Genomic DNA, 13,328 nt, shown 5'->3' with positions numbered 1-13,328 from the left:
GAGAGAAACACGTTATGACAGTGCTTTTAGCTATCTCTCTTTTTCTTTTCTCTCTCTCTCTCCCTCTTTCTATACCTAGTACTAGTAAGAATTTTTCCTTCAAGAAATACAACCGCCAGCACTCTGCAGCTCTTAATAAGCCGCAATATTTCGAATTTTTTTTCTTCTTCGCTTAACGACCTTACAGGTCAAGCCGGCTTATTAGACTAAATTCTGGCTTATTAGACTTATTTTTACCACACACAGCCGGATAGTCACTCCTTGCTACGGTCCGCATGGGATTTAATGCCCGATCCTGTCGTGTGAAACCGGCACCGTTTACCACATACACCAATCGGGCCGCTCTAACATTTCGAAATGTGAATTCTGTTTTATAAGTTTTAAGGTATAAAATTTAGGTGAGTCAGGTGTAATTTTGCACGCAAATTCCAGTAGTACCAGTTAAGATGTAGTGGTGGACAGGTGCGAGATGAAGTTTCTTTTTTGTAACCTAGTACCAACACACACTATTACGGTAGTTCCAACTCTATGTCGAAAAAGAGAGCCAGAGAGAGGGAGAGAGCGAGAGTGAAAGAATTTCGTGCGTGTGAGAGAGCTTTGCACATTACGGGTTGCATTCTCACGCGAGTACGGTGAGACACAGTAGCTTTTTAGTGGGTTTGGAATTGCAAAGCACACCGAAACGCCATAGGGGACGAGACACATATCATATTTCGTGCGCGTGCTAGTCACCTTCGGGAGATCGGAGTGTGTGTGCGCGCGCGTGTGTGTGTGCGTGTACACGTTGGTAGTGTTGGGTACCGTATCCTGTCCTGATCGTGTGCTGTTGTGAGCGGGCGCCTGTCATAGAGGGTTTTCATGTGGTGGCTAGGGCTTCCTCGGTTGCACTAGCTTTTCCACGTGTCCAACCAGGTTTGTGGGGGGGAGGTGGGGAATACGGGAATCAACCTTTCGCCTATTCCGGTCCGGTCGAACGTCATCAAGCGGGTCAAGTTTTTGCAAAAAAAAAAAACAGAGCGTAAAGCAATGAGGAGAAACGCAAGAGAGGGTTAGGAGGGATGGAAGGGTTGGGATTTTATCCCCAACAGTATACAGTCCGGGAGGGATTTTTTGTTGTTGTTGCTGCTGGAATCGGTCAGCAGTTACTACGCTTTTCCAGCGAGAAAGAGCTACTACCACTGGGTCGGTCTTCGGTTTCGGGCCGTAGTACGGGGAACAACCACGAAACAACCACACGCTCACACACAGCGTCGCGAGCGTTCTACCGTCGTATCTCGCTAGCGCTTGGTACGCTCATCATCCACTAACGCAAACGATCACTGCAGCTAGACGGCAGCACTTGTCGGAACACTATCAAGCCAACAGTAGCAAACGTCGGTATTGTGTCATCTACCTAACAGCATACTTCCTCAGGTGTTGATGTGTCGCGTATCTTCGATGAAAGGCAAAGGAAAAAAGAAACAAGAAGTGAAGTTTGTAAGCCTAACCTTCTGTTGTGAGCGAACAAGGAACTAAAGATGTGATACAAAGACTCTTTCGAGCTGCTGCTGCTCGTTGCAGTATCTGGAATTTGTGGAATGTCGATTATTTCTACCCGTTTTATTCGGGTTTTTTTATATCTCTCTCTATATCTCTCCCCTTTACTGTCCATTCGTCACTTCGCTAGGACGCAGTACACAGTACAAATGTTTCCAGCAGTGCCCGAAAAGTTAACCAGCACACGTGCAGCTTTATGAACCTTTTGCCAGGATGCCAATCTAGTGGCTAACGTGTATGTGTCTGTGTGTGTTTCTGTGTACGTGTGTTGATAAAAAAAGAGCTAAAAGCGAAGTGAAAGCGATTCGAAAACCCCGAATCCCATGTCGAAAGTGTCGATCAAAGTGAAGGAAGAAAAAGCCGAAGCAGAATGTGCTAATTCTGTGCTGTGACGTGTGTTTGTGTGTGTGTGTGTCTAGATGCGTTTTATTGTGTGTGCTGATGTGTGCAGTGGTGTTACGATGCGGTGTGCTTAATGCTGCAGTGTCGGCCCCAACAGACTGCCCGTACCCGTCCCAACCGAGCGCGTCGAAACGAACTATCAACCGAAACACTGACCAGCGATCAGGCGCTACCGCAATCAACTTTCGAAGTGGGTGTAATACGGTTCCAAACGGCTGCAGACGGCAGCGCGCCAGTACGATCTGTCGGTACCGGTTGTACCGGTGCCGTCCCGTGGCCAAAGCAGAAGTAGTAACGCACCGCAGCATCTACCGATACGTCCCGATCTTGTAGGACGTGTGCGGGTATCCGGCAGTTACCAGCTACTTCGAATCACTGCGCCATCCCTTGTTCGAAACATCTGTCACATACGTCTTCCTTTCTCTTCCTCTCTCTCTCTTTCTCTCCTTCTTCCCCTTCTTTCCTCTATCCTTGTAAATTCTTCCATTACTCCAACAAAAAAAGGTCCTTTCTTTCCATTTCCGCAAAAAGAAAAGCACCCAACAACAAAAAAACACACAAATCCCGCACCTCAAGTTCCCGTCGCGCAACCAGCGTAAACACGCCCTGGTACGGAACGCCGCCCCTCGGTCTGCTGTGTAACATCTTTGCCCGGACACAAGCCACTATTGTTGAGCCATTGGTTACCTATTTAAATGCAAAACCATAATCTATCGCAAAGATAACGAAAAAACGCCGTGTAATTCGGCATCAACCATTTCTCCGATAGATTTTGTTGAGAAATGGGGCCTGACGCCAGTACTTGGGCCCAGACAAGAGCCAGTCAGTTGCGGTGAAAGTCAGACGAGCGGTCAGCCCCCTCTTCTTGCGGACAGGTAATTCCAATATCTCAAAACAATCACAGCGAAACAGCGACCGGACGAAGTCTTCGTACCTTTACCCAATATCTGTTCTCAATATTTCGCTATATCTCGCTTTTGTGTTTCTGGTATATCTATATTACTTGTACTCTATTACTCATGCAACTCTGGACGAAGGTTGCAAGCTCATCTGAATAATGCCAATAATGTCTTGGTCGTAGAGTTTTTACGGGCCTAACCTCACATTAAGCAGAAGAGTGCACCGGAATTGAACTCTGGTTGAAGTTACCGTATATCCTGGGTAATGGATGTTAATTTAACCTCAACCGATTCTATCATGCAGTCGTAAATTCGTTGTCCAGATCTCGCTGTCCGCTGCAGTAAAACTATCAAGATCTGTATCTGAAGATACGCTGGATCTTTAGAGAGAGAGTGCGCCGTGTTTAATGTGCAGCAAGTACATCTCATCAAAAACTAGAGTACTGTTCGCTTTTATTGATTTTTGATGGTTCAAAACACCCGTCTTACACGGCGAATCATAAAACTCAGTGCACCAAACGCAATCTAGCTCGCATACCTCGCTGGAAATAGAATTGGATTGCAGTACCGCTTTATACTGGTCTTCCCTTCCATATCTACCGCAGAGTTCCGAATCGTAGCGCATCTCGAAACCGTTCGGTGACCGATCCGATTAGCTAAAAGCCACGATCACGCTCCGGCAAAAGGTCCAGCGTCTGGGCACCATTAAAATGGAATGGAAATTTACTAGCCAAATCGTTCGGGATGCAACCGGAATGGCACCAAAAGCTTTGTACTGTAGGATTTTATTTCATCTGGTTGAGCAGACCGGAAACTCCTGGTTCCAGCCATTAAACCTTCATCAGGGCAAGAAAAGATGGTATTGTTCAGAAATCCGGAACCCGGATTTAGAAGTCTGGCATTCTGGTGAAGAAACCAGTTCTGGTGGAGTTCTGGACATTGCTCGTAAAAGTGCTCTGGCTTTCGCTGGTGGTGTTATTTGTCACCCTTCAGCAAATCGGAACCACCAGAGGACCTAAGATCACCTAACGTTCTTATTTCCGTGCACTGCACCGCCACAGGAATGGATGCGCTTCAGGGTTTTAGTGCGCGTCAGGCGAAAGCTAACTGTGGATGCACTTTATCACTTCCTTCTCAAGGATTTTGCAATAAAAGAAAGGCATCGTAAAAAGCTACACAACCCGACACGTATACATATGCATACACTTAGAAACCTGCTTAAATGACGCAAATGATTGGCAACCATTCCTGGCACACCCTGTCGTGTCCTCGTTTTTCTACCATCACCCGAAAAGGGGATTTGCCGTGCACGAGCAATACGAGCTCGTCCTGTTTGATGGTCGATTTAGAAGTTTGAATTTATTCGAAATTTTATTTTATCTCCCAATGTTTTGCCCAAATCACCCCGATGCGTTACGGATCTGCGAGTTTTATAGCCGCGCACCATCGGGTGCGATGAATCGACACATCAGAACTTTCAGAAGCAAAAAAAAAATTGGTGCTTCAGACGGGTGAGCTTAGAGATGGCACCACATCGGGACAGCGTAGTGGAATTGACCGTTAAAAATTGATCATTATGGAACCATTGCGGTGACCACCAGATGCCGGACCGGATTATGTCTGTGGCGGCCGCTTGGCTATCTAGGTCACTCGATTTGGCTAGATAATACGCGCATTTTACACATTTATATCGCTCTTTTTGTGTGTATGTGTCTTGGTATGCTTGTGCGATACGATGCAGTGTGTTCTGCTTCTTGGCACCAGGCACAATGGTGGCCGGCACCAGCCTGCAGTTACCGCTTGGCATCGTTTGCACTTAAGGGAAGGTTTTCTTTTTGTTTTTGGCTTTTTGTTTTGCTTTCTTGTGTTTGCAGCTGCTGCTGCTGTTGTACATTTCCGTTCATCTTCGGATTCCTCCCAAAAAGAGTTCTTCCTTTTTTGCCGAGGAAGTGCCCGATCCCAAAAAGCGGGAAACCATAAAACACTGGGACATAAAATGGCACATGGCATCACAGAAAAAAAACAAAAAAAAAACAAAAACCCCTTTCAAATGGGAAGCGTTAGCAAATCGGGCAAACGGGAGCAAAGCCAATAAGAATGGGGTTTGGGGTGACGAAAAAAAAAACACAACAACTGAAGAAGCATGAATAAAGCTCCACTCGTGGTGCCACTGGTGGAGCAGATATGGCTAAAAACCACATCGCCACGTACCCAATGACCCAAATGTTTAATGCCACTCAACCCCAGGTATGGCGTCACAGCATGGTGGAGGGTTTTGTTCGTTCGCTTGTTTTTTTTTTTTGGACGGAGACGCAGGTTTCCTGGGTCCGGGGCCTGCGACTAATTGCTGCCTGGAGGCAACCTTTTCCCGTGTGTGTATGTGTTTGGTGTATTTTTTATTATCTTCCTCCTCCCCCCCTACCCCCCTATGCTTTTAGAATTGTGCATGATGTTACCGCATAGCACCGGCATGGCAACAGGCCAGTTTGTTAAAGAAGTCGACTTTCGAGTTGCTGCTTTTAGGGTTTTTGCTTTACCGTTTTAAACCACACGAAGGAAGCACGGTCTCCAAATCTGCTACTAGCACGATGACGTAGCAGGTGACACTAGCTATTGCTTAGTACGGTGGCAGCCATCTTGAAAAAAAATCGCTTATAATTTCGGAAATAGATTATACAAAACGTTTTGCAGTTATTTTGAAAGCTTGCTTGTAGTTAAATACTTGTTTTTCGTTCTGGTGTAATATTTTGCTTGATAGTGGTCTTATTTCTTTTAAACGCCTGAAAGCATGCAATCGCTTCCCTGCGGACTACTTTTAGCAGTCTGCACATTGTTTGAAAGGCCTTTTTTTGTTAACTTACTGGTCTACATTGGTTTGTGGCTGGAGAAACTATTCCTCCCATTTGAACAAAAGGGTTTTTTGAAAACAAATTGCATAGTTTCAGGCGCGAGCGCACCAAACACAAAGCCCAAAGCCTGTGAGCCGATTGCGGACACTAACGTACGTCCAGGCCGTCTTTCTTCTTTCGGTGTGGGAGTTTTTCTTTTCTCTCTCTCTACCCTGTCATCCCATTTCCTAGATGCTGTTGATGCTTATTACTGTTCAACAACAAAAGCCTTTATTAAGAAACAAAGCACAAATCCCGATTGTCTAGCATTCCTGTATTGCTGTGGTAAGGGAACAAAGCAAAAACAAAACAAAACAAAAAAAACCCCAACCCCAAAAGCACTGCCACTCCCAGGCCGGTACTGAACCGTGCCGGGTATCTGTGCGGGAAATGAAAATTAAATGCTTTAATCTGCCAAATACCATCGGAATCCGCAACGGTTCACAAGGCCAGCAGGACGTATCGGTTCCGTTCATCCATGATTGAGCGATTTCCATTTCATTCCATCGCAAAACGCACCCTCAGGAATGCCACTTTGCCTGGGCCAACATTCCTGGTGCGCGCATCGCCGTAGCGCCACGCGATCGTATCCAAAAGAAAAAAAAGAGGGAAGAAACAACAACAGGAAGGAAAGAAAATTTTAACAACAACGACGGGATGGCTTCGGCGAATGGGGCGCACCCAACCGGAAGTCGATACAGGCCATTTCGATTACGATTTACGACGCCCTACCGACCGAGCATAAAATGAGCGCTCGTCACCCGTGTTACCCGTGCATCGTACAAAACCCCTCGGAACATCCCTCCCTTCCCCTCCCCTTTTTACCACACCCACACCTTCCCACCATAAGCTCATCTTACAGTAGCGTGTTTATTTCTTCCTTTAGCACAACCCTCCTTCCCTCTCCCAACCCCAAAACCGCTACGGAATGCGTCCATTTCCGCTTTCCGTGAAGCACTTTTCTAAGTTTTCACAATTAATTATGGCTTCCTCGGGCGCAACGGTCCCATTTCCAACCCATGCACTGGTTAGCGTTGGTGTACAGCGTTGGTCGGTCCGGAACAACAACGAAATGACTAGATAAAAGCAGATGCATCAAACCAGCTTCAAGCAGGGCGAACAAACCATATAAAATGTGGGAATGGGATGATATCTTCTGTTACGGAAAATAATAAGCTAACGCGGGGCACACTTTACTCCCAAGCTGGCAATCGGCTCCTGAACCGATGGTTACGTGAAGCGCTAAAAAAAAAAAGGGAAGAGAAAATACATTTACTGCTTCCGGTACTTGAACAAAACAGCCATTTAAACGAAGAGTGCAATTTTCAACCGCGTGCGATTTTTTTTACACATCAAGCAGGGAGGAAGAATAATGGTTTCCACCTGGATGTTTCGTGGTAGTCTTTAATCGATATGATTGATTCCATAAAGCCAACGCTGTGGGCATTAGAATACAGCGAATAATAAACCCGTAAAGGGCGCTTAACAAACTTACCGCAAGCGTAATTTTATTTTACATTGTCTTCCTTCGAAGCAGCTTATCGATTGTCATAGATTTTCGTCCCATTTACCGTTCCGGAAAATATGGATAAAATTGGAAACGGATAAAAATGCTGCCCTCATGCCAAACAATCAGGGAATGTTTCACCGGAAGGGAACGGGAACTGTCCAAACAACATTATTAACGATTGTCGTGATTTACCTGTTTCTTATTTATTTTTTTTATTAAAATTTAACTGTTATTTGCGGAAAACTTATTTCAACAAGTTATAGCGAAGAATAGATCATGCATTTTGTAATTTTATCAAAAACACCAGGCGCCTCCATCCATGATTTCAAACTTTATTTTCATTTTTGTCTATCCTTCAATTTCACCTATGAAATACTAAAATTATTATATTTAATATTTTTAATTCATTATTTAGCATACATGTAATGCTTTGTGTGCTATAATCATATTTATTTTTCAATGCAAATACATCAAACAATTAATTAAATATAAATTTACCAAAAACACCAGGCGCCTCCATCACGGGTATCCCCATATGTAAATAATTTGCTCCGCGTCAAGCATCATCACAAATTTCACACCAAATTTAGCCAGTTGACCAAAGTTTTCCAAAGTGGTTTCATTTTAAAACCACATACTCAAAATGATTCTCTTTAAAAAAAAACTTTTCCGTGCTAAAACTAACCAACCCGATTGGTTACATTAAAGCACATTTGGACTGTTTTAGTGGGAAGATAATTATTCGAATATCGAAACCGAACAGTTGGTGTTGTTTAGCTAGGGGTAATGGGAGAGGTATATGTGAGTGAAGGTAAAAAAAAAAAACAATCTCAAAACAACCAATGCAGCTAGTTTTTATACAGAAGTGGCAAAAACAAAATTAAAATCATTCACAAACACACACACACATGTGTGTGTGTCTGTATTGAAATAATGAATCACTTCAAATCAGACCTATCAGCCCCCTTTTCCACCTGCCTTGGACATGATTTTAAATTTTCCCACGGAAAAACCCTTAGCGATAGCTTAATTGGGCATTGGTTTTGCCGAATTTCGAGAGCGATTTAATTAAAATGTGAATTGTGGCTGGTTGGAAGCGGTAGCCATTTGGGATGGGGCGGAGGGGAAGGATATGCAGGCATGGAATATTTATGTTTGGCCTAATTTGTGTCCTGTGGTACTAGCATTAATGTGGTTTTTCGGCACGGTTCCCACCAGGCCTCGATGATGACCTCGACCGTACTTTACAGCGCACTTTATACACAGGAAAAAGTCAACCAAACGGTAGGGTCGGCAGCCAATATTCTCTCCAACTAATCATCTTCTTGATTGAAAATCAATACACAAAATTAGAAGCTGAGCAACAAACAAACAGAAGAAGGGGGCGGAAAAAAACCTGTATAAGAGATTGAAAATAACGCTTACGTAAAGTAGGTTTTGTGCGCTGGTTTTGTGAAGAAGGTGAGGGGGGATGGCGGGGGTTGGAAGATATTTTTTATTTATTAAGCAACATCAGAGCAGGATTCATTATAGCCACAACCCCTCCAAGAATCCAAATCTCTGAAGGCGATTTCACTGCTGCCGCTAATTATTATCTCCATTCCAGCGTGTGCTTTTAGTGCTTTGCGTTCTTATTCTCTGTGTTTGTGTGTGTATATATATATACATTTCCATCCAACCAAAAAAAAAGGAAAAAGAAACGAGAAAAGCAAACGGCTTCCCTTTCGGTACGGTGTGCCGCTTCCGGATGCTGGAAATGGTGGCAGGACCGAAAATAGAATGGCAAACTTGATGTAGCATGAAAAACTGCTAAGAAAGTCAAGCGGGGTGGAAAGGGAAAAAGGGGGAAAAGGGTGCGCCACCTTGTTCAACTTTACATTTCGCCTGCTTTCGGAACCAAGAAGAACAAACACAAAGGTGAATGCAAAATAATAAAAAAAGGAAAGAAAAGGAAAAGAAAAGGAAACAGTCTCATAAGGGGAAACGAGGGAAAAAAGAAAGGGTGGAAGGCGGGGAGGGGCGGGGGGGTTGGTTAGTAGAGAAGTGGTTGCTAAAAATAGCGAACTTTGCCCTGTCTGCCTTGCTTTGCAAATGCCTTGAAAGTTAGCTAAGCGGAAGTATATGGCAGGATATTGCAGGACTCGAAAATATGCCCAACGAGCAAAATGATACTAAAAGAAAGAGAAAGCGTGTGTGTGTGAGAGAGGGAGAGAGAACACTCACAAATGGGAAATGTTTTACACACAGGTACGCGGGGGAGGGTACAGAACAATCGTGAGTGAGGTGCAAGAATTCTTAGTCCATTCATTTCACAATATTTGCCTCTATTCCTGCCGTGTGTTTTGGGGGTGGGGGGGGGGCGGGGAGGGAGGAAAATATGGAGAAAAACTTGAACAACTTGAAGAAGTACGCGTCGCTTCAACCACCCTCCCGTTCTCCTTCGCCAGCCCCGGGGCCAGTGGCCACGAGACACGTGGGTGGAACGGAAGCTGAAAGCTACCTTGTGCAAAACGCGTTTTGCGTCATTATGGCGCACCGTGTCGCGGGTTAGTGTTTGTTCGATTGTTGTCACATTTGTACCGTACAAAAAAATTCACCTCCGTTCGCTTTGATTAGAACATAATGTAGAAACGAGGTAAAATTTATTCGCCTGCAAAACTTATCCCAAAGTTTTTGCACAAAGCAAAAACAACGCATTATTTAAATTAATTTTTAAATAACAAAAAACCAACAATTAAAGCACGGTTTTGACAAAATTCTTTATCTAAAAAAAATCATTTTAAAAAATAACAAAATAATCACCCCGAAAGAAATAGCACAGCGGGATGTTTTCTTTCCTTTCTTTCTCCAAACAGTAGACATTTGTGTGAAGCAATTTAAAAATAGCAAAAGGATACATCCGTTTTGCATGGATGGGTTTAGATTTCTTATTGCCTATTGCCGTTCTGTTGCGTAATAAAAATAACACCAAACCGCTCGATCGGTTTTCGAAACCGGATTTATAAGTGGAATGGTGATGTTTTTTTTCCTTCTTCCCTCACTCACTCAACTCACTTCTGGATGACAACAACAACAGAAGCAAAAAAACACATTCCAAATACTATGCAACTACAGCACCATGATGATGCTGGCAGACATGGTGTCTCCTTCAAGGGTACGAAGTCGACATCCGGTATCATCCTTTTTCGGCCGTTGCTTTAGGATCGAAGCCAAGCTAAGCTGTGACGTTGATGCACGGTACCGGAGTGCTGTCGGGTTTTCCCGGCGCCGGTCCGATATGCTTCTTTCGTGTCCTGAAGAAGAGCTATTTATAGACACCAATGGTTGAGAATGTTCCTCCACTCTCATCTCCATCAGCTAGGTCTATCCAAAATTTCGTTTCATGTCCTGCCTGGTTCCCGGGAAAACAAAAAAAGAAAGAAACCAAAAATATCGACTGAATGAGAAGATATAGAAAAAGAGAGCAACGAAAAAAACGTGATAGAAATTACTTAACCTTAATCAATCAGAACCTCCAGATCTTTGGCCGACAGACTCCCGATCTAGGTCTACTCTGTCTCTAATACGTTAATCCAGCACAAGTAAACGGCTATCGGCGTGCCAAAGTGACGTCTTCTAATTACTATAGAGCATCATTAGTGCGCACCCATCCAGAACGAAGGAAACTCTCATGTACGGGTAGCAGCCGCATATGCTCGAGCGACTCGCTCACTCTAGCACCTCGTCAATCATTGCAAACCCTCGGCTCGACCCTCGGCACTCTGGGCTGCTAATCCAGATATGAAGGGGGTGGTTCTTTTTCTCCTTACGCTGATGAACTGATGCGCACCCTGACTGACGCCACTAATCTCTGGTGGCGACGCGTCCTGCACCTATCCTTTCGGCCTTTTTGAAGTCGCCGATACGCCGGTTTAGACCATCCATATATGTGTGGTGGATGGATTTTTCTTTTTTTTTTGTTCGATCCAAATTTTAAACGTACGTTTTCGGTAGCGAAGCGATTGATTTGTTTACGACCCACAGTCAGCGTAAATCATCATAAGATTCTTTTCGCGCGCGCTAACGCCCCTTCGCTGGAACGGTTCCGTAAAATAATTGATTTATTGGTACTTTTTTGGGAGGGGGAAAAGATTTTTTTTTCGTTCTTCCTTCTCTCAACTTACTGTACTCTTTGCGGCCGCATCCTTCGAAATGTTTATATTTATCATGGTTGCGCCATAGTGTGGGTAGTATAAAAAACAGACACTTCTACATAACTTCAAATATCGCAGCAGACAGTACTGCCAGCGGAGGAATGGAATGGGAATTTTTAGTTTGCTTTCCTTTAGGTAATGAACTATTTCATCGCCAGACACGATGAAGCATGTATATCTATATTTGCAGTCAATTTCTCAATTTCTTCTCATACAGCTTTCAGTTAGTTTGTAGAAACGCAAAACAAAACAAAAACCGGACTTGAAAACTAATTCATGTATTTTTCTTCCACCCTTGTTCCACTTTTTTCACCCCCCACCTATCTTTCTAGGTCTCTACCCAAGTTGAGCAGTCAGGATGAAGAAGGGGGGGCGGCGCACGGTTTTGGGGGAGGTCATACTCATTTTGAACCAATACCACACGATCACGATTTCTGCGAGAGAGTTGTCATCAACGTAAGTATCGAATATTACAATAATAAGAAGAAAAAAAAACAACCGGAAAATTCAATTAATTTTCAAGACTCAAGCATGAAACAGAGAAATTATTTTAAAGAATATATAGTAAAATAATACAATATATAATTTAAACGTTATCGAAAACTGCAACAGTTAGCGACAGAAAAGACAAAACTGAGTTTGAAATATTTTGGTGCCGTGACCAGGATTTTAGAGACGAAAGTTTTTTTTTAAACAGACAGTTTTGTAATTTTGCATTTGCATTACATGCCTAGGTTATAATTTTGACACAGTATTTGATTAACGAGATAAAGGATGATCGAGACTATTAACATGGTGCCGTGACCAGGATCCATAATTTAAAATCAAGACCTACCGATCTTAAGATATTGATATATATAAATGTTTATCGTTTTTTTTGACGTCTTATCAATGTATTCTTAAAACCTACTGTTTTCTCTTACTCTCTCTCTCTCTCTCTTTCCGTTTTATTTTTCTTCTTCACCAACACAGGTCAGTGGTTTGCGGTTTGAAACGCAGCTACGAACGCTAAACCAGTTTCCCGATACTCTACTAGGCGATCCGGATAGAAGGCTGCGGTATTTCGATCCGCTGCGGAATGAGTATTTTTTTGATCGGAATCGGCCGAGCTTTGATGCCATTTTGTATTATTATCAAAGCGGTAGTATATATCAATTCAATTTCCCCATCAGCGCCATTAACGGAAGTTTGTTTTAAATTTCTCTCTCTCTTTTCTTCTCTCTTTTCTCTATTATGACAACCTTCGGTTTTTGCTACTCCACTCCACCTCCCATCTTCGGTTTTTCTCGCTCATCATGGCTCCCTTCAAACAAAAAAAAAAACCTGGCACCATATCACCATGCGTCATATCAAATAAATATAACGAAATCAACCACCAACCTTCCCTCCGACCAACCAACCATGCCTGTACCTGAAACCAACCGCTTCTTGTGAAACCAACGCCCATCGCCCACGTGCATCGTTCCGTCCTGCAAATATAAAATAAAAAACCACACACACACACACACCCAACCTCACACCGCCCCTTACGCACAAATACACATACGCACACACACACAAATACACACACGCATCCACGGAACACGTACCTTTTATCCTATGACACATACGTATATACACAACCAAACTCACACACACACACCAAAAAAACATCTGCCAACCATCGAAAACCCGTGCGTCCGTGTGCTTATGATGTGTTTTATTTTTCTCTGTTTCGTTCTTTTTCACGCGCGCCATTTTATGTATGCTGTACTTTCCGTTTTTTTCCCATCAAAACCCATTTTGATTTGCGACCATATTATTCCTTCCTACCTGCTCCTGTACACCCCCATTTCACTTTCTCGTGTTGTGCTCACGTTCGCAACTCCCACTCTTTTGCATACCCCTTACCCCTTTCATT

At 43.5% G+C, this 13,328-nt stretch overlaps 1 protein-coding gene across 3 annotated transcripts in view; it reads left to right on the top strand.

The window, feature by feature from the left end:
- The window catches only part of LOC125766229 (potassium voltage-gated channel protein Shaker), a 126,368-nt gene that overhangs the window by 78,078 nt on the left and 34,962 nt on the right, over window positions 1-13,328 (top strand). For 2 of the 3 annotated variants that reach the window (XM_049431996.1, XM_049432014.1), the window contains 2 exons: window positions 11,761-11,884; window positions 12,401-12,572. In XM_049431996.1, coding sequence (XP_049287953.1) covers window positions 11,761-11,884; window positions 12,401-12,572 — 296 coding nt within the window. The remainder of the gene's footprint in view (window positions 1-11,760; window positions 11,885-12,400; window positions 12,573-13,328) is intronic. The other variant, XM_049432005.1, reaches the window with a different exon arrangement.

This window comes from Anopheles funestus, chromosome X (genome assembly GCF_943734845.2).
Source record: "Anopheles funestus chromosome X, idAnoFuneDA-416_04, whole genome shotgun sequence".
NCBI classification, from domain to species: domain Eukaryota; kingdom Metazoa; phylum Arthropoda; class Insecta; order Diptera; family Culicidae; genus Anopheles; species Anopheles funestus.
The sequence above is the reverse complement of the archived record's forward strand: the minus strand, read 5'-3'. Positions and strand labels throughout refer to the sequence as shown.